At 35.7% G+C, this 21,388-nt stretch overlaps 1 protein-coding gene across 3 annotated transcripts in view; it reads left to right on the top strand.

Moving 5' to 3' along the window:
• ANKIB1 (ankyrin repeat and IBR domain containing 1) overlaps window positions 1-21,388 on the top strand; it is a 144,789-nt gene that overhangs the window by 49,212 nt on the left and 74,189 nt on the right. For all 3 annotated transcript variants that reach the window (XM_058725117.1, XM_058725115.1, XM_058725116.1), the window contains exons 2-3: window positions 2,505-2,785; window positions 12,593-12,893. In XM_058725117.1, the coding sequence (XP_058581100.1) occupies window positions 2,598-2,785; window positions 12,593-12,893 (489 nt within the window). In that variant the 5' untranslated portion in view covers window positions 2,505-2,597. The remainder of the gene's footprint in view (window positions 1-2,504; window positions 2,786-12,592; window positions 12,894-21,388) is intronic.

Genomic DNA, 21,388 nt, shown 5'->3' with positions numbered 1-21,388 from the left:
ATTTCAACTAATTACTCCAAGAGAACATTGGTTTCTTAGATATTTCTTTTTTTCACATCTTGGATAGAATTTACTTTTCTTATAGAGTATTAGCTAAAGTATAATGTAAATCAAAGAAAATATGTTGTTTATTAATCTAATCCAAACTCCAAAAATGTTTATAATTTGAGCTACATTCTAACAGGGAAGAAAGGTAAGACTAAACAACTGTATGTTTTCAAATCCTTTAGGTAAGACGCTTAGAATCTACATGATATATTTTATATTTGGTTATAGATTGAAATATACAGTAAACTGAATGGAGTTCTCATTAAAAATAATAAATCCTTAAAGTGCTTGAAGCAATACAACAAAACACAAATTATTTCACTGAGAATAAACACATGGCTCCTAGATTTTATGAAAAACAAAAGAAAAAAATACTAGGTGTCCCTGAAAAATCTCCAAAGTGTCTATAGTATATTACGACAAGTAGAAGACTGTCTTTGGGAGAAAAAGACTTTCTTTATTCTAGATGAAATGATAAAAGAGTAGTACGTTAGTCTAAAGTTAGTTCATCAACCCTCTGGAAAATTAAATGAAAAATTTTTAATTATGTAGTGTGATCCAGTTTATGTATATAAATATTTATAGTGTATATGTTATGCATAAGACACATATTTGCGTACATTATAAATAGGGTAGTTATATATCAAAATGCTAATTGTGGTTATCTTCTGGTTATCTTTTGGTTTTCTTTATTCATTCTACTATGCGTATGTATTTGCATATTTAAAGTAAAAATGTCAATAACAAAGAGCCCTTAAAAGACTCAAATGGTGACTTCATTAAGTATATAGATGTGTGCCAATGCTGCTATAGTTAGTAGTCAACACCTGTCTCTAAAATAGGTTTAGTACATGTCTTATCCTGCCTGTTCACCTTCATCTACATTCTCAGATGTAACCATTTGCCTAGACGGAGTTAGGAGTTTTTTTACAGTAGTGTGTGCACATTGAAGTCACCCAAGGAAGCTGAAATACCAGTGCCTGTGTGCCACCCCCTAGAAACTGATTTAATTAGTCCGGAGTGTAGCTTGGCTGTTGGGACCCTGAGGTTCTCCATGTTATTCAATGTATAGCCAAGGTGGAGAGCCTCTGTTTTGTAGCAAGCTTTTAAAATAACTCATTTGTTTTTTAGTCTGTTAATTTGTATTATGTTGAAACTGTTACTACCCTATATAAAACTTGTATTGAACAAGTACATATTGTTTTCAAATTTTTTTAAAAGCTATGTTTTAATGTCCAGCCTGCCTCTCACTGAGTTAATGGGTAACATGATGGACTCTGTATTCTGCCTCTAATTTTTCTCCTTCCAGTCTATCTTCTATGCTGTCCCGATGGTTAATTTTCTAAAGCATAAAATAATTGTATCACTGCCATGCATAAAAGCCTTTAATACCCATTCTTTACAGATTAAAGTATAAGTTTCTTAGTTGGCCCCAACCTATTTTCATTTTTTATCTTCTGTGAATTCAATACTAGATAACCCTCAACTCCATCTATACTGATCATTCTTTGAAGAGTCCTTTTATTTCATACCTGCCTTCACACAGCTATTTCCTTTATCACTAATTTTGATCATAGTTCAAGAATAGATTCAGAAACATTTGTTGGAGGAGCTCCTGGTTGGCTCAGTCCGTTAAGCGTCCAACTCTTAATTTTAGGTCAGGTTATGATCTCACACATTGTGTGTTTGCACCAGTCTCTGTGCTGATAGCACGGAGCCTGCTTGGGATTTTCTCTCCTCTCTTCTCTCCTCCTCTCCTCTCTTCTCCTCTCTTCTCCTCTCTTCTCCTCTCTTCTCCTCTCTTCTCCTCTCTTCTCCTCTCCTCTCCTCTCCCCTCCCCTCCCCTCCCCTCCCTTCCTCTCCCCTCCTCTTCTCTCTCTCTCTCTCTCTCTCTCAAAATAAATAACTGAAAGAAAGGAAGGATGGAAGGAAGGAAGATTTATTGAAATGGAGCAAAACTAGCATTTATTGAGCATGCTAGCCAAGTACTCTGTGTTTTTTTATTATAACTTAACACCTATTCTGAAGTTCATGTATGAGCAAAATTTCCTACATTTTTTTACTCTCCCAAAAATTGGCCGAGTCATCTTATACATAATTTATACAGAGATTTAAGTGTATGCAATCATAAAATTCAGTCAAGTTATTTCCTGCCTATGTGAAGAGGAAAATTGAAAGTCTCATATATGTAGATAACTTCATAGTACAATACTCTTCATAGTACAAAGTACAGCCTTAAAGTTTTTGTGCGGGTAAATGGTACAGTTTAACAAGAAGTTAATTTGAGCAATGTTAAAGTTTTGAGTTTTTTTGGCTGTTAAGATGAATTTGGCAAAATGTAATTTATTTTGTTCTCTTGTATATGCTTCCTATGTTTTATTAGTGTTCCTAATTGTGTTATTGTTTCTTTAGGGTACTGCTTCACAAGCTAATTTGATAATTTTTTCTTCCATTAGAATGTGAAACATGTTGCAGAAACATTTAAGAAGTGGCTGAAGGGGGAAGGAAAAAAGTGCCACTGCCTATCAAAAAAAAAAACAAAAGAAAACATGGGAAATACAACCACCAAATTCCGTAAAGCACTTATCAATGGTGATGAAAACCTGGCCTGCCAAATATATGAAAACAACCCTCAGCTAAAAGAATCCCTTGATCCAAATATATCTTATGGAGAGCCCTACCAGCACAATACTCCGTTACACTATGCTGCTAGACATGGAATGAATAGAATACTAGGGTAAGTAATACTGTAAACCAATTAATAATAAATTAGTGAAAGGGAAAAAAAATCCTTGATCTTTGAAAATATATATGTGCGTATGTGCATGTTTTATGGTATTCTAATAAACTTTTAAAACTGATAATGCTAAAGTTATTATGATTTTTTTATCATGCCTAAATTAGACCAGAAGTTCTAATAGTGAGGTTGGTTCACATATTCTTGTGGCTGTAAATTTATTTAGATCCTCAGTATGTTTCATGGCATGATAATCTTGGTAATAATTTAGTGTTTAATTTATAGCATTTCAATTCTAGAAAAGTACTTATCAGCTGTCAAAAAATGGTGCCTACGGCAAAGTTATAAGCTCTGATTAGCTAGTTTAAGGTGACAGAACAGATTCATTTGCCTCATCTAGTCATGATCGTATTTGAGTATGATCGTATTTTATATATGCTAGCTTATAAAATGAAAGACGCAGAGGATGGTAGTTCTAAAACAAATTTAGTGTTTTTAGAAGTAGATATGTAGCTAGAGAAGTCTGATGCTAGAAAACTAAAGAGACGCTTCTTTGCTTACATAGTGAAATACAGTCCATAAAGCAGTATTCAAAGCTCTTTAGAACTTGATAAAAAAAACTTTCAACCTTTTTAATGTATCTTTTAATGCAAATTGTTGTTCCCATTAAGCTGCTCCTTTTGGTTTCTCTGAAACATATCATGTGAGCTGTTTGCCCTGTGCATGCTGCTCTCCTGACAGATCTCCTTCCTTACTCTTCTCAGCTTTCTCTTTCTTATCTAAGTCTTATCCTTCCTCCAAGGTCCTGTGCAGGCTTTATCTATCTTAGCCTGTCAAGGGAACCTCAATCTTTTTTTTTTTTTTTTTTAATTTCTGGGGCTTTTTTTGTTTGTATGTATTGCTTATTTGGTATATAGTGTATCATTGTACTTTATAATTTGTCTATCTTCTCTCTACCTAAATCACTCTTTTATCTACCTTCCTTTGTACTTTTAGCATCTAGCATAGTATCTTATACAAAGTAAACAACAGTTTTATAAAATCACACAAGAAAATATTTTTATGGGGCTCCAGGGTGGCTCTGACTTCGGCTCAGGTCATGATCTCATGGTTTCTGAGTTTGAGTCCTGCATAGGGTGAGCTCGAGCCCCGCATGGGGTGAATTCAAGCCCCGCTTCAGGCTCCACACTGATAGTGCATAGGATTCTCTCTCTCTCTCCCTCTGTCTCTGCCCCGTGCTCACTTGCACCCCCTCTCTCAAAAAAAAAAAGAAAGAAAGAAAAGAAAATATTAACTTTAAAGAAGCCACCTCCAACTCATCTTGTTTGGAATTTTATGTTTTTTCTTCCCAAACTGGATTTTCTCTCTGTTAATGACACTAGTATATTGTGCTGATATGATAATAGCAACTGTATTGAGTGCTTACTATTTTCTAGGCACTATTAACAGTGTCTCCATGCATTATCTCATTTAATCCTTATTACACCTCTGTGAAGTAGTTTGCTGTCTGTATTTTAGAGGTGAGAAAACAGGAACAGAAAGATTAAGCAACTTGTCAGGTCTCTAGCAGCTTGTAAGTGACAAAGCTAATTGCCTAGGCAAATGACTTGTAGGCTTCAGGCTTTTTAACCATTGTGATAGCCTTTTATCTCTCCAGTTAGATAAACCTATGTGTCAGGGCTGCCTAAGCCACTTATTAGCAAGGCTAGTTACTTCATCACTCTGGGCTTTAGTTCCCTTATCTGTAAAATAGATTGCTATTACATACAGCTGTGGGACAATTTAATTAATGTGTTATACGTCTATCATGCTGCCTAGGATACAATATGTATTCAGTAATGTTATTACTTCTCATCTCTGTAACCCTAAATATCTTCAAGTCATCCTTGATTTACTCTTCTCCTTTACCTAACCTGTTGCTGATATGAAGTTCACTAAGTCTTATCTCTGGAATTCATTTCTTTCTATTCCCATTGCCCCAAGCTTAGCTCACTCTTATCAACCGGTGCTCCCAATATTGAAATTATCTGATTCCTAAATGTTCTTTTTGCAAATCTTTTCTTGTCGTAATCTTGTGGCCAGATTAATCTTGCTCAATTGTATCCTTTTTAATATTTTTCTGTCATGACAAAACTGTAACAATACCCTATTGTCTGCATTATTCTCTTTGGCTTCCAAAGCTCTTTTGACTCTGCCCTCATTCTACCCAATCTCATTACTCTCTAGCATGCTCTCATCATTGGGACTAGTTGATTGACTTCCCTTGTACTCTCCCCACCTTTAGAAATGCTACCCCCTTCACTTTATTCCTGTTGTTCCTTGATTCTCCAATGTTTTCTTTCTTCTCTAATTCCCTCTCCTTTAAGTCCTAACTTGGTTTCTGCCTTTTTCATTAATTTATCTACAACTACTCTGACCTGCAGTATTTTTTGTTTTCTGAAATTCCTACAACTTAGATTTTAAACCATCTTATTATTAAACTCATTTTCTCCACTTCGTTTTAAAGATTGTAAATACAGTGCTAGACACTTGGTAATGTTCTCAATAGATTAGCTATTGAATGCTTAATCTATTAAAGCTTTCTTTTTTTGAAGTTAAATATTTATATTGAGATTACAGAACTGTTGTATTGCATTAGCTTCCTAACATTGAACACTACAATAATATTTAGTATCAAGTCTTGTTACATGATTAATTAAAACTTGCTTGGAATACTAAACTAAAATATATTCACATATTATTACTAAAATAATATGTATATTTTAACATAAAAAACAAGTAGCAAAATGTTTTTTAACCGTTTATAGTGTAACTTACAAATATACGTTCTAAAATTGGAAAACACTATTAAGAAAATTATCTAATGTAGTAATTCTTAAGTGTGTTCTGAGGACTCCTGGATCTTGAGACTCTTAGGAGGTACATGTGGTCAAATCTATTTTTGTACTAATGCTAAAGTGTTATTTGCCCTTTTCACTGTGTTGACGTTTGCCTGCCGTGAAAGCGCAAAAACTGGAGGCTAAGACTGCTGATGCCTGTAGATGAATTAAAACAGTGGCACCCAGGGGCGCCTGGGTGGCGCAGTCGGTTAAGCGTCCGACTTCAGCCAGGTCACGATCTCGCGGTCCGTGAGTTCGAGCCCCGCGTCAGGCTCTGGGCTGATGGTTTGGAGCCTGGAGCCTGTTTCCGATTCTGTGTCTCCCTCTCTCTCTGCCCCTCCCCCGTTCATGCTCTGTCTCTCTCTGTCCCAAAAATAAAAAAATTAAAAAAAAAAAAAAAAAAAAAAACAACAGTGGCACCCAACCTTAACTAGCAATCATTGTATTCATTACTGCTAGCCACTTGCTGTTTTTAGAAAAGAAAGGCCAAGCATTTCCCTTAGAAGTGTCCTTGATGAAGCAGTAAAAATTATTATTTTTAATTAATCTCCATCCTTCAGTACACATCTTAATATTCCATGTGGCAGATGGGAAGAGTGCCTGAAGCAGCTCTGCATACTGAAGTATCATGATAGCTTTGAATAAGAACACTTGTACTGTTGTTTGAGTTGCAAGCTGCAACCACAGCTTTTTTCATGAAACACTATTTTAAACTAACCACAACAAAAATGATGGTTATTCAGACTGAGATACTTGGTTCACATTTTCTTGAAAATGAATTATGTGAGCCTATCAGTTCAAAGAGAAGCTGACAGTATTTGTTGAAAATTATAAAATTTGAGCTTTCAGGTGAATATTCAAATTTAAAAAACTTGTATCACTGTCTTTAGCTTGGCAGCTTCCCAGTACTTAAAGACTTTTATTATAAGATTGGCAGTGTGATAATGTGATTTTCCTTAGTATTGTATGGTGAAAAGTGACAATATCTGGAAGATCTGTATAACTCAGTGAATCAGTATTTTTCAAAAGATAGTATATGATTTTTTTAAATTATGCATGGGTAAAAGATTTATTCAAAGTGCAAGGTAGACCAATAGCTTTTAATGTAACAGAGTACAAAAAGTCATTGATATGATTTCAGGTTTTACATTACAAATGACCTAAGAAGTGGCCACTTGTTAAATTTCTGGTATTGTATCAAATATGAATATTCACGTTATCTGAAAAGTCATTTTAGAATACTACTTTTCCAACTATATAAAGGCTAGATTTTCTTCATATGCTTTGAACCAAAGTAACATATCACAACAGATAGAATACTGAGTTTGTCTTCTGTTAGCTAGACATTAAAAAAAATTTATAAACATGTAAAACAATGCCATTCCTCTTGCTTAATTTTTTAAATATTTTTTTCATTTTAGGATGTTAAGAATGTTTACTGTGTAATGGTTTTTTTTATGAATAAATATTTTTAAATATCTTTTTTTTTAATTTTTTAAAAATTTATTTATTTTGAGAGAGAGAGGGAGAGAGAGAATCCCAAACGGGCTTAGCGCTGTCAGCGTGGAGCCCAATGCATGGCTTGATCCCATGAACTGTGAGATTGTGACCTGAGCTGAAATTAAGAGTCCAGCGTTTGACACTTGGGCATCTGGGTGGCTCAGTCATTAAGCATCTGACCTCATTTCAGGTCATGGTATCACAGTTCATGAGTTCCAGTCCCACATCAGGTGAGCACAAGCCCTACTTCAGGTAAAACACAAGCCCTGCTTCTCTCTCTCTCTGTCTCTGTCTCTTTCTTTCTCTACCACTCTCTGCCCTTGTGGGACTGCCCCTCATGGGATTCTGTCTCTCTGCCCCTCGCTCACTTGTTCTCTCTCTCTCTCTCTCTCTCTCTCTCTCAAAAAAAAAAAAAAAAAAAAGTTAGACACTCAACCAACTGAGCCACCCAGGTGCCCCAAGAAATTACTCTTCTTAACACTGTCATATAAAATAAAGATAAATAGCATTTACTCATGAATATTAAATAAAATAGCAAGTCTGTTTCAATTATTTGTGGTTAAAAAGCTTCAAATATTTCACTGTATTTAACCTTGTAGACTTTCTGACAAATTGATGGCCATTATTTTCTCATGATGCCTCATTTAATCTGGAGTACCTGTCTGCTGGCTTCAGTATATACCCTAGGCTCAGCTTGGCTAGATTCCTAACCCATGAAATATATATGGATAGACAAAGGTAGATATATTTAGTCAAGGACCTAGCGGCCAGAAAGTAAATAAAGCCTCTATGTGGAATAAGACTTTGGTTTTATCACCATTTCCTTTAGCTTTATGGTACCTGCAACAGCAGGCATAAATTTCCTCTCTTCTTAGGCAGAATAATAAGGTAAAAGAAGGGTAGTTTACAGTTTAGGAGCTCCATATCTCTCTGAACCCAAATTCTCTGTATTTACCTTATACCATACCACATTGCCTTCTTCATGAGAAACTAAATCCATATTCATAAATAGCTACTACTTAATATAGCAAAAAGACTGTTAGACTTTGCACTCAGTGTGTCATTGTGTCCTAGTTGGGATATATAACTTTTTAGTTCTATCTTCTGGAAAGTCATGTATAAAATGGGAATTATGCTGTTCCTTAGATTTTAGAGAGTAGCCTCTTTTGCTTCTTTGGAAATAAAAGGGGACTATCTTATGGTGTAAATAAAATCTAAGACCTTTATTAGAACATACATTAATATCAAGCTTTGAGAATTAAAAGAGTTTCTAATTGTTGATTTCTATTTTTTGACTCTTGTATTTTAGGAGTTAAGTTCTTTTAATGAATTAAATGGATTGAAGTTCTCCTCTCCTACCCCTCCTTGCCTGCAAACCCCATAAGGACAGGGACTTAATTTGTTTTCTTCACAATATGCCTAAGTTTTAGAATAATACCTGCCAAGTTACAACTGCTCAATAAATACTTGTTGCATGAAAGAGAAGGTTTAAAAGGAACTGAAGGGAATATATACATGTTAGTGACTGGAAGAATAAGAATGTTAATGGCAAGAAATTGAGGGTCTGACAGGGCTGACTATTATTTTGGAGGGAGATCAGCTGAATATGAGATGATAGTGGAATATGCAGAAGAAAGGAGCCTATAAAGAGTTAGAATATGGTCTAGAGGTCAGACAAGAAATCAGACAGGATGATAGAGCATTAACAAATATCACAAAAGTAATAATAGAAGCCCTTTAAGAGAACCTTGATTCCAGGGCACCTGGGTGGCTCAGTTGGTTAAGCATTCAGCTCTTGATTTCAGCTCCAGTCATGATCTCACAGTTCCTGAGATCAAGCCCCATATTGGGCTCCATGGAGCCTGCTTGGGATTCTCTACTTCTCTCTCTGTCTTTCCCCTCCTTGCACTATGTCTGTCTCAAAATAAATAAATTAAAAAAAAAAAAACAAACAAACTGTGATTGCACCACCATTGTCTATCATTTGGGTTCTGATAATACTTTACCATTTCAAAACATATTCACAGAAACCATTGAAAAATAGATGGCTTTGAGAACAGATTTGCTCTCTGAAGGAGGGAGGTTATATGAAGAAGAAAATGGATTCAAGAACTGAATTTGCTTCCAATAAGGGGTTAGGAAGTAGAGCTATCATCATGGCTAAAAAAATGTTTAAGAAAAATTTGATAAAAATAGAGAGGGAAGCAAAGCATAAGAGACTCTTAAAGACAGAGAACAAAATGAGGGTTACTGGAAGAGTTGAGTTGGGATGGGCATTAAGGAAAACACTTGTTGGGATGAGCACTGGGTGTTATATGTAAGTGATGAATTCCTGGGTTCTACTCCTGAAACCAGAATTACACTGTATGATAACTAACTTGAATTTAAATAAATAAATTTAAAAAAAAAAAGAAAAAAGATATTTGAGAAGGACAATGATGATGAATTTAGTTCTTAGGAAATTCCTGGTGATGTGACGAGGGCCATTTCAATGCATTGATAAGATTAGAGTCATATTGAAGTGGGGATTCTAAGGCAGGGTCTATATCCTGTTCTTCCTGAAATCCTCAGTACAGTGTCACAGCAGTTTCTTGCTATAATTTTGACAGATGAATTGAATATATATTACTCTTATGATCTAGACTGGTGACACAGCATTGGGGATCTCTCAAGACAGCACCGTAGATCTCTCAAGCCAGCAGTGTAATAGACTGGTCAAGAACATGACATGTAATGTAGACTGCCAGGCTCTAATCCCAATTCTGTCATTTTAAGCTATGTGAAATTGGGCAAGTTACATAATAAATAGCTCATTAACAACTAATACATGGTTCATATCTTCTGACTAGGTAAATCTACTTCTGAAAATTTATCCTAAAGGAAATTACTTATAAGAAATAAATATCTATAAGAACAATGACATTCAACACAGTGTTACTTTAAATAGAAAAACTTTGGCATAGGGGCGCCTGGGTGGCGCAGTCGGTTAAGCGTCCGACTTCAGCCAGGTCACGATCTCGCGGTCCGTGAGTTTGAGCCCAGCGTCAGGCTCTGGGCTGATGGCTCGGAGCCTGGAGCCTGTTTCCGATTCTGTGTCTCCCTCTCTCTCTGCCCCTCCCCCGTTCATGCTCTGTCTCTCTCTGTCCCAAAAATAAATTAAAAACGTTGAAAAAAAAAAAAAAAAGAAAAACTTTGGCATCACTTAAATGTCTGGTTATAGGAGAAATGGGAAACATAAATCTTAGTATTCTATACAATAAAAGATTATGAAGTCTAGCTATGAATGTTTATACCTCAAACTAGTGCTCGCTTCGGCAGCGCATATACTATACCTCAAACTAGAAGAGAATACAGAATTCTTTAAAAAAATCTTTTTTTAAGTTTGTTTATTTTTGGGAGAGACAGAGCACAAGCGGGGGAAGGGTAGAGAGAGAGGGAGACACAGAGTCTGAAGCAGGCTCCAGGCTGTAAGCTGTCGGCACAGAGCCTGATGAGGGGCTTGAACCCACAAACTGTGAGATAATGACCTGAGCCAAAGTCGGATGCCACCAACTGAGCCACCCAGGTGCCCCAAGTATACAGAATAATTCTAACAGTTGTTTTAGGGAGGCAGGAACATGGGTAGTTTTGTTTGTTTATATGACCATAATATTGCTTATAAGTTTAAAAAAAAAAAAAAAAAGGAAAACATACAGTATTTTCCCCATGTCAACAATTGATGATAATATGTATTTATAATGGTTGAATTATATAGTGTGATTCTAGTAGATAACTAAAATTAAAATGATATTCTAAAAGTATATTCAAAATTAAAACCTTTTCTAAGAAGCATTTAATTCACAACAAAAAATTCATTTCTTAAAAATTTATTTAGAAAATAAAATTCAGATTCTGTAGGGTTCTGTGTAAGCCACATTTTATCTAGCCTTTCCTATCCCCATTTATAGTTTTAGCACAGAATGTTTATAGAGGTGTGGTACTATGTCTAATAAATTTAAGAACCTTTCCTGAGTAAATACGTATAAAGAAGCTATTTTAATATTTTAACTTCAGAATAAACTTTTTTGTTTGATTAATCAGAGTCTGGCAGATTGGATATGAGAACATTTGCAAAATGATCTGTCTCTTCTCTATATTGGGGAGGACCTAGAGATTTTTAATAAGAGAAAGATCTCTCTGTATCAACTGACCTTCCAACTTGCATTAAATTTTCCGTGTTGATGAGGACCTGAAGTCTCCTGAATAAACTGAAAGAGAGACTAAATGATATATAGGACCTCTTCTTACTCAGCCTTTTTCTCATAAGAGCTTCCCAGCTTGGCTAACTCATTCAAATTGAAGAGTCCATCCTAGTTCCTTTATGGTCATTTTTTTCTATCAGACCCATATGTCTAAGCTGAAACTAACCTAAAAGCAACCCAACTGTAACTAGGGGTTAGAGTTTGGCTCTGCTACCCTCCCATTGCTATTCTGGACTTGGGCATAGAAATGCAAATGATATCATCCCTCCACAGTAAATGTAGGCATTCATCCTCAGTTATGGGACTTATATGCCCATTTCATAATGTATTTGTGTGTTTTCTCATATAGGCTGACTATATTGCAGCTGTTTTTCCCAACCTATTTTCCAATATCCTATTATAGCCACTAAATTGGCTCAATTATTAATCCTGTGATCCTAGTACAAAGATGTATCAGGGAAATAGGCATAACTGTCAGGTCTAGGTTTGGCATTAGTTAAGGGAGCTCACCTAGACCTGTCATTGGTAAAGGCTATCACTGTGGAATTAGATCTTGGTCTTCTAGGACTAACCACAACTTATTCTCCTCAAACAGTATTACGCTGCACAAATATATATCTTATTCTTTCAAAGGCTAGCCAATGACTATCAAGTAGAAAAATTTTTCCTAGGTCTAAAAATTAGACTTATGCATTACTCGCTGTACTTATATTCATTGCCATCATCCTTACTAAGTAAAGATGTACCTGAGAGAAATAGGGAAGAATAATAAAAAAAAGTTGCTGTGAAATGTTTAAGAATGTACCCTAAAGCATCTATGTAATTGACATATTAATCTATACATGGCCCTTTCTGTTGCTTTCTTTCTTCCTCCCCTTCCTTTTTTCTTGTCTTCCCTTTTTTCTTCACTTCTTCATTTTTCCTTCCTTTTCCTCTTCCTATCCCTCTTCTTTTATTAGCCAATACCATAAAGATATTCAGCTTGCTTTCTTTTAGTATTTTATTCTAGAATGGAGTTTTTATAACTGTAAGAATTAGTCATTTAGCTTATTGTAAAACAGTACTTCAATAGACATTTTATTAACATCTTAGGAATAGAGTTTATCTTTTAAATTTATCTTCTGTGTGTTCTTATGTCAAGATAGAAAGAAACTGGTTTTCATTTTTTCTTTTCTTTACCATTTTAGGACTTTTCTTTTTGGTAGAGATGGAAATCCAAATAAACGGAATGTGCACAATGAAACATCTATGCATTTGTTGTGTATGGGACCTCAAATTATGATATCTGAAGGAGCCCTTCATCCTCGCTTAGCACGCCCGGCAGAAGATGATTTCAGAAGAGCAGATTGTCTGCAGATGATCTTAAGATGGAAAGGAGCAAAACTTGACCAAGGCGAATATGAGAGAGCAGCTATTGATGCTGTTGATAACAAAAAAAACACACCCCTACACTATGCTGCTGCCTCAGGGATGAAAACCTGTGTAGAGGTAAAACTTTGTTTTCTAATACTCTAAAAGTTGTGTATTTGGTAATACGTAATAATCAGAGCTTGTTTTGCTTAACAGTTACTTTAGTCCTTTTTGTCTGCTCTGTGGTTCTACAAGAATCTGGACCCATTTTAAATAAACTCATTCCCTTATTTTAGGGAAAGATTAAAAACAAATCCATAAACAAGTCTACCTTGGGAATAAAATGGAATCAAGAGCAGTTGAAAATTGGCTAACATCCCAGAAGATAACAGTCATCAATTAAACCCTGTCACTGAGAGCAACGGCTTTAATAGAGATATGTTCTACTTCTGCGTTGATTTTTAGAAACCAGTTTATACATATTAGATGTGGCACATCTTAGCAAGTGTCACTTACAGCTATATTATCTAGAATTGATCAGTTCCCTAAGCAAGGGATAAATATTAATGAATATATTTATTTCAGTCTTTCAAAAAAACATTTGTAATTTATTTTTTTATTTTTTATTTTTTTTTTTATTTTAAATTTTTTTTTTTTTCAACGTTTTTTATTTATTTTTGGGACAGAGAGAGACAGAGCATGAACGGGGGAGGTGCAGAGAGAGGGAGACACAGAATCGGAAACAGGCTCCAGGCTCCGAGCCATCAGCCCAGAGCCTGACGCGGGGCTCAAACTCACGGACCGCGAGATCGTGACCTGGCTGAAGTCGGACGCTTAACCGACTGCGCCACCCAGGCGCCCCTATTTTTTTATTTTTTAAATGTTTATTTTGGGGGGGGGTGCAGTATGTAAGCTGGGGAGGAGCAGAGAGAGAATCCCCCTCTCTCAAGCAGGCTCTGTGCCCCAAAACATTTGTAATTTAAAATGTGCTGATTTTCTGTTTAATCTTCATTAATGTTAATGTGCTCCTGAAGACTATATTGCATTTGAATTTTTCCATATATATATTTCATAATAACAACAGGCTTAGGTAAAATCAGCCATATAATACAGGATTTTAGCTAAGAAATCATTACTCTTTATAGTATCATCACTACTATACATACAACAAAATGGGTTTTTCTCAGCTACATTCATGTCAATCTGTACATAACTCATAAAAGTTCTTTTGTAGATATATTCAAGTGTGAGTGGGGATCATTATAGATTGGATCACAGAATATCTATGTTACCAAAAATGTAGATCTTTGATGGAAAAGCAATGATCCTAATCAGATTGAAATACATATCTGAAAATTTAGTGTTTCTTTAAATATATATATATTTGTGTATATATAAGTATATACTTACATATATAAATATATATTTAAATAGATATAAATATAAATATATAAAATATAAATATATATAAATTTGTATATTTAAATATATATTCGTATCTATTTAAATATATATTTTTATATACACTTTATAAATATATAGTTCTGATCTTATGTTTTATTTATTGGTATTATTTGTGATACCGGTTAATTTTTTAGAATCTTTGGGGCGCCTTGGTTTAGTCGGTTAAGCATCTGATTCTTGATTTCAGCTCAGGTCATCATCTCACGGTTCATAAGGTTGAGCCCAGCACTGGGCTCCATGCTGACAGCACAGAGGCTGCTTGGGGTTCTCTCTTTCCCTTTCTCTGTCTGCCCTTTCCCCACTCACACTCTCTCTCAAAACAAACAAACAAACAAACAAACAAACTTTAAAAAAATCTTTTAGTTAGGAGTGCTGGGTGGCTCAGTCGGTTAAGCATCTGACTTTGGCTCAGGTCATGATCTCCCAGCTCGTGGGTTTGAGCCCCACATCGGATTCTATGGTGACAGCTTAGAGCTTGGAGCCTGCTTTGAATTCTGTGTGTGTGTGTGTGTGTGTGTGTGTGTGTGTGTGTGTGTGTGTGTCTGAAAAATAAATAAAACATTTAAAAACATCAAAAATCTTTTAGAATCTTTGCTATTTTGTCTCTTAAGATTGTGTCACCTTTGCCCACTAGCAAGTTAGTGACAGTCATTTAACCTGAGACTATTTTTTTAAGCAGTGCTTTCTAACACTGATTTATAGCGTGGTGGAAGGATGTCCTAGGATTTGGGGATGGTGGTGCTATCAGTAGAATTCCTGAGACTTGACTTTTTTTTAGTTTATTTAATTTATTTTGAGACAGAGAGAGAGCAGAGAGAGAAGAGATAGAGAATCCCAAGCAGGCTCCACACTTTCCACGCAGAGCCCAACACGGGACTCAAACCCACGAACTGTGAGATCATGACCTGAGCCAAAACCAAGAGTCTGATGCTTAACTAACTGAGCCATGCAGGTGCCCTGAATTCCTTTTTATACAAACTTTTTTGACTTTTTATACAAACCTTTTTGTGTATTGTTCTGTGCCCACCTCCTATGAAAGAATCTCTGCTATAGTGACTCATCATTATTGATGAGATTGCATATTTCTCAAGTGGGTTAGAGTAGATAATAGCATATTCTTGATAGTAGTAATAATTCTCTTATTTTGCTGCTTTAATATCTTGCCTCCAAAAATTCCCTAGAAGCATTGCTTTAGTACTTGTTGATTTTGAAGTATGTTTACAATGACATGCTTATTAAATTGTTCTCCAAAATTGAGTACAGTGTTTTTACCAGTTTTATTTTTTGCTCAGTGAAGGAGATTAGTGCTAGGTTTATTCTGAATTAACGGGCCTGATGATTTGCTTTGTGTGAATGAATGTGTGTGTATGTTTCAACTGTTTGATCTGTCAGCAAATCACATTCATAAACCACACCGTTTGGGGACTATTTTCATTTTTCTGTATTCAGAGGAACTCTTTGCCCAAATGTAAAAATCCAAAAAGAGCCCTATAAATACCTTGGTTGTATTTATTCTTGTTTTCCTCAACATCCAGCGTATCATTTTACCTATATAAAGTTATCTTTAATCTTGTATACATACATGAGTGTACACTTGCCCAGCCTTAAGCCTTGAATGACTTTTGGTAATGCTTACTACTAATTAAACTAGAAGAGTTTCCGTGGGAAGTGTAATTAATTTCCAGATGTCTTACTGTGTTTTCTAATAATACTAGTACATAAAATAAATACATTGAAATAAAGAACCTAATAACAGTACTTCTTACAGTATTAGTCTATAGTTATCTTCATGTAGTATCATACTCCTTGAGTTAAAAGAGTGTTATCAGGTATTTATTAATTTTTTCGTAAAGCTAAAGGACTTAGTCTTCACAGTGATTATCTGTAGTACCTTGAGTGGGTCACTAAATCTCTTTGAGGTTATCAGTTCCAACCGTCCAAGAGCAAATTATCACCATTACCTCAAAAGACCCCTTTTAGCACTAATTTTCTGTTGATCTTTGATTGCTATAAAATAGACCCCATTTTCAGTGTATAGCCTTTAAGGCTAAATTGATTATTTTATTGCATAGTTAAGGCCAAGCTTTGGGTTTTTTTGTTTTTTTTTTTTTACTCATTTCTGTGAAAATATACCTTCTCTAATTCTTTAAAATGTTTTTCTATGTTTATTTAAAGACAGAGTTGATGAACTCATCAGGTGATAATTTCTTATGTACATTTAATAATTAAAAAGATTCGTTTTTCTTTTTTTTTTTTGGCTCATTATTTCAAACCATAAAAATGAAAGATTAACTTTAAAACTTCCCCTTCTCCTTGTAATAATTGTGTTGCATAGTAAGCTAAAGGTACAAAACACACACACACGCAACATAAGAAAAAACTCAATCATAGGGTTCTTCTGGGAACTTCCAAGTGTGGCGGTATCAGTGGCTCTATATAAGATACCGCAACTGAGTGTGTAGTTCTCCTGCTATACTGCTGCTGAGTTGACTTCCTTGTATTGATATTCCAAGAGTCTGTCAAATTCAACATTTCAAAAACTGTACTTAGTCGTTTCTACCCTCTAGCTCCTCCTCATGACTGCCTTCTATTAGTGATGCCATCATTATCCCTATATCTAATCTTGATACCTGAATTTACCTTGTACTGGTTTTTGGTTTTGTTTTTGTTTTTTTGCATCAAACTCATGCCACTCATTTGCAGAATAGAGCTCTTCCTTTTCTCTTTTGGCCAGCCTCCTTTTTAATCTCTGTTGACTACTCTGTAACCAGGTGCTTATATTGAATCCTCACTTTGGTGTATTTATCAAAACTTCATTAAGTAGGAAAATCTGGAGTTTCACAAATGATTCAAACTCATTTAGGAGATAAAAGTAACACAAAGAGGAGTGGGCTGCAATTGTTTGAAAGTTGAAAATGCTTGTATGTTAAACATGTATAAGGACAAATGATAAATGAAGCCCCTCTAATTCTAATTTTTTTATATTTCAAAGAATTTTTCCAGGGGTCAGCAAACTTTCTTGCTGTGAAAGCCAAATAGTAAATATTTTAGGCAACTGCTCAACTCAGCCATTGTAGCCTGAAAGCAGCCATAGACAATATGTAAACAAATGAGCATGGCAGTGTTTGGTAAAACTTTGTTTATGGACACTCCCACTTGACTTTCTTATGATTTCCACATATAATGAAATATTCTTTTGATTTTTCATTCAACCATTTAAAAATGTAAGAACAGTTTCTAGTTCATGGACTGTATAGGAACAGACAACAGGCTGAATTTGGCTCACAGACGGTTTTGCCTTCGACCCCTATATTATGCACAGAATTGGAAGAGGGAAGCAAAGATGACTTCACACTTCACAAGCTTATTTTAAATATATAAAATAACACACTTTCAATGTGTAGCAAGTCCTATATGCTTTAATTATACAAATAATTTTTAAAATACTATGTAATGGATACCCAGTACCCAAAAATGGAACTCCAATAAAATATAAATCTTAAAAGAATTTATTTAATACAGTGAATAATGCATTTTTTCTTAGTTGCTGAGTTTTTGTTTTTCTATTTCTTTGGAATAGAGATGGGCTTTGGAGAGGAATGATGGGTTAGTTCTATTAGCATGCCCCAATTAAAAGCCCAGTGATCTTTCTCCTCTTGGCAGACTTCCCTAAGAGTCAGCCTAGTCATTAAGCCTCATTTTATTTGTATTAGTGTTTTTCCTGTCATAGTCATTCAATAAATGGTTGATGTGCAGAGGTTATTGGTTTTGATAGTGCTTCATTCTTTGTGAAAAGTGTGTTTTTAAATGAGCATTATCTTGGGTATTTCCTGTGCACCCCTGTCCTACTTGCTTATTCAAAGCTTTAAGTATGGATGCTTATTGTTAGATCAAATAGAGGTCACTAGAAAACCAGAGGTGGTAAATCACTTTTCTCTTTACAGCCATAAGGCCTATTTGACACTTTGGCAGCTATCAGAGCATTTCACACTTCATTGGAAAGTCATAAAAACCATTCACAGGTCAAACTGAAGAGTTTTATTTAATTATATTGTGTTTTTTAGCACCTGGAGTTTTAAAACTCAAAAGAATACAGAAATTGTAGTCCCAGCTCAGCAACTGAGTAACTGCCTATCTGAGCCTCAGTTTTCTAATATGTAATCAAGAAAATTGTGATCTCATTTCTACCTCCAAATGTTTCTTTGCTAAGGGCTATATTAATTATTTGGGCAGTAAATGTTAAAGGCATTGAAGAGAAAGACCATTTTAATTTTACTTATCCTGGAAGAATTCATGGGTAGTAGTATAATTTGAGTGGGTAAGATATTAGTATTTGGAGGATACTTAAAAGTGTGCCCCTCGGACCTGTAGCATCAGCTATTACTGGGAGCTTGTTATAAATACAAAATCTTGGCCCCACCAGGTCTCCACATTTCCAAATCAGAATCTCTCGGGCTAAACTCCCAAGAATATTTTAAGCAAGTTCTGCTGATTATTTGTTTACATGTCAGAGTTTGAGAAGCACTGTTCCAGGTCTCAGACATATGCAGATTAAAGCATTTTGCAGAAGAATGATAAGACAGATGACTTAAAATAAAGATAGAGGCCATACCAAGTAGAAAATACTAAATGCCAAGGCCAAGAATTTGAGATTTCTAGAAAGTTGAGCCACTGAAAATTTTTGATCAGAGAAGTGCTATTATGAAAGCAAATATGGTTAAGATTAGCCTAATGGTTGTTGTGTAGAATAGATTTGAATGGGATACTTGTAAAGCAGTGTTTCTTGATGCCTTGCCACACAAACAGTGGTCCTCAGACTGGCACTGGCGTTATTTGGAAACCTGTTGGAAATGCAGAATCTTAGGCCTCACTCCAGACCAAATAAATCTGAAATCTGTAGTTTAACCAGATACCAAGGTGACTTGTATTCACATTAAGGTTTCAGAAGTCCTGGCATAGAGGATAGTCAGTGAGACACCTATAGTGGAATCATAACGCTTCTTGTAAAAAAGTGCATATATCTTATCCCCATCCCACCCCACCCCATTTCCCCCTAATATGACTATCAGGCTACCCAGATGATTCTTAAACAGTTTGAAAGCCTTTGTGCTGGAACAGTAGTTGTGAACATGGCTGCATGCAAAAAAATCCCATAGTGTAGACCCTATCTCTGATCAATAAAATTGTAATTTCTGAGGTGGGGGCGTAGACACTAGTATTTGAACTTCTCCAGATGGTTCCAGTGGGCAGCCAAGGTTGAAAACCAGTGTACTAAAGAGAGTGATAGGAGCTAAATTACTGCACTAATTCTGGTATGAACTGAAAAAAAGCCTGGATTTGTGTGGTCGTATTAGAAATGAAAGAATGAGGCAGATGCAAGGGACATCGTGAAGACCTGGTAGCATTTGGTGACTTGGTCAATTGATACAAGAAAGTGTGGGAGACTAAGGGTTAAATATGATGGAAGCTTTAGGGGCACCTGCCTGATTCTTGATCTCAGGATTGGGAGTTCAGGTCCCACATTGGGCCTAGAGCTTACTTAAAAAAGTAAAATCTGTGCCTTAAAAAAAAGATGGAGACTTTAAAATGTTAATGTTAAGCTCTCTTTGAATGATTTGATTTTCCACATTTTCTATAACAATCTGCTATCATACTTATAATTAGAGTAAAGCAAATTATTTTTAAGTAGAATGAGTATGGTTTTGAGCCTGGGTTACTTTGAAGCCTGCTATCAATTAACAGACATTAAAAAAGTAAGATGAGGGGCGTCTGGGTGGCGCAGTCGGTTAAGCGTCCGACTTCAGCCAGGTCACGATCTCGCGGTCCATGAGTTCGAGCCCCGCATCAGGCTCTGGGCTGATGGCTCGGAGCCTGGAGCCTGTTTCCGATTCTGTGTCTCCCTCTCTCTCTGCCCCTCCCCCGTTCATGCTCTGTCTCTGTCTGTCCCAAAAATAAATAAAAAACATTAAAAAAAATTTAAAAAAAAAATAAAAAATAAAAAAATAAAAAAGTAAGATGAGGTAAAGGAATTTGTTCAAATACCGAATTGAGTTTTCATTTAGAAGGATGGATATTGAGGTCCTGGATTAGCTACATGAAATGGTATTCAGGTTATTGAAAATTAGGACTAGTTGTTTGGGAGTAAAGAATATAGATTTAGAATTAAGTGTCATCTGCATAGAGTCAAAAACTAAAAACAAGGTATAGATGAGTAGCCTAAGGAAAAGACTTTAACTTATAGACAAAATTACAGAGTTAAAGTCACAGCATCAATTTGGAGAATACCTGTATTTAAAGGGAGTGAAAAAAAGAGGTGGCCTATGAAGCAAAAAGAAAAAGCAGAGAAAAGAACTGAGATAACACTGTCAAGGGTGCCAAGAGAATTTCAAGGGTAGAAGATAATCAGTCATGTGACATGCCGCAAAGAGGTAAAGCTATTAGAAAACCAAGAATGGCTGTTGAATTTGAGAGTACTTACGATTTTCAGAAATGCTGTTTTAGTGAAATGATCAGGGTAAAAGTCATTGCTGGGAGTAATTGAGTCATTTGCTGGGGAAGTGGAGAGACAGTGGGTGTCAGTCACTAATTTGAGAAATGTGGCCGGGAAAGAAAGGAACACATTGGGAAAGTAACTAGATGGATAACAAAATTAAGATAAAGAACGCCTGTACCAGGAGCCAATAAAAAGTTGTAGAGGGAAGATAGAGGGGTAATGGACTGCTCAAGGTCATACAGGAAATAGAGATGATGAAATGGTAATTTTCAACCAGAACAGACTTTAACAATTACCTTTTTTTAAACATCTTTTTTTTTTTTTTCAACATTTTTTATTTATTCTTGGGACAGAGAGAGACAGAGCATGAACGGGGGAGGGGCAGAGAGAGAGGGAGACACAGAATCAGAAACAGGCTCCAGGCTCTGAGCCATCAGCCCAGAGCCTGACGCGGGGCTCGAACTCACGGACCGCGAGATCGTGACCTGGCTGAAGTCGGACGCTTAACCGACTGCGCCACCCAGGCGCCCCTAAACATCTTTTCTCAAGATTGTATAAACCTCATTTTACCCATGGATTTGTGTATACTGAGACTTAAGTCAATTGACTTGTCCTGAGTTACCAGCCACTTAGATTATGGGTCAAAGGGTTGGGGAGGGATTTGTCTTGAATGCTA

Source organism: Neofelis nebulosa, chromosome 4, assembly GCF_028018385.1.
Source record: "Neofelis nebulosa isolate mNeoNeb1 chromosome 4, mNeoNeb1.pri, whole genome shotgun sequence".
In the NCBI taxonomy this organism is placed as follows: domain Eukaryota; kingdom Metazoa; phylum Chordata; class Mammalia; order Carnivora; family Felidae; genus Neofelis; species Neofelis nebulosa.
The sequence above is the reverse complement of the archived record's forward strand: the minus strand, read 5'-3'. Positions and strand labels throughout refer to the sequence as shown.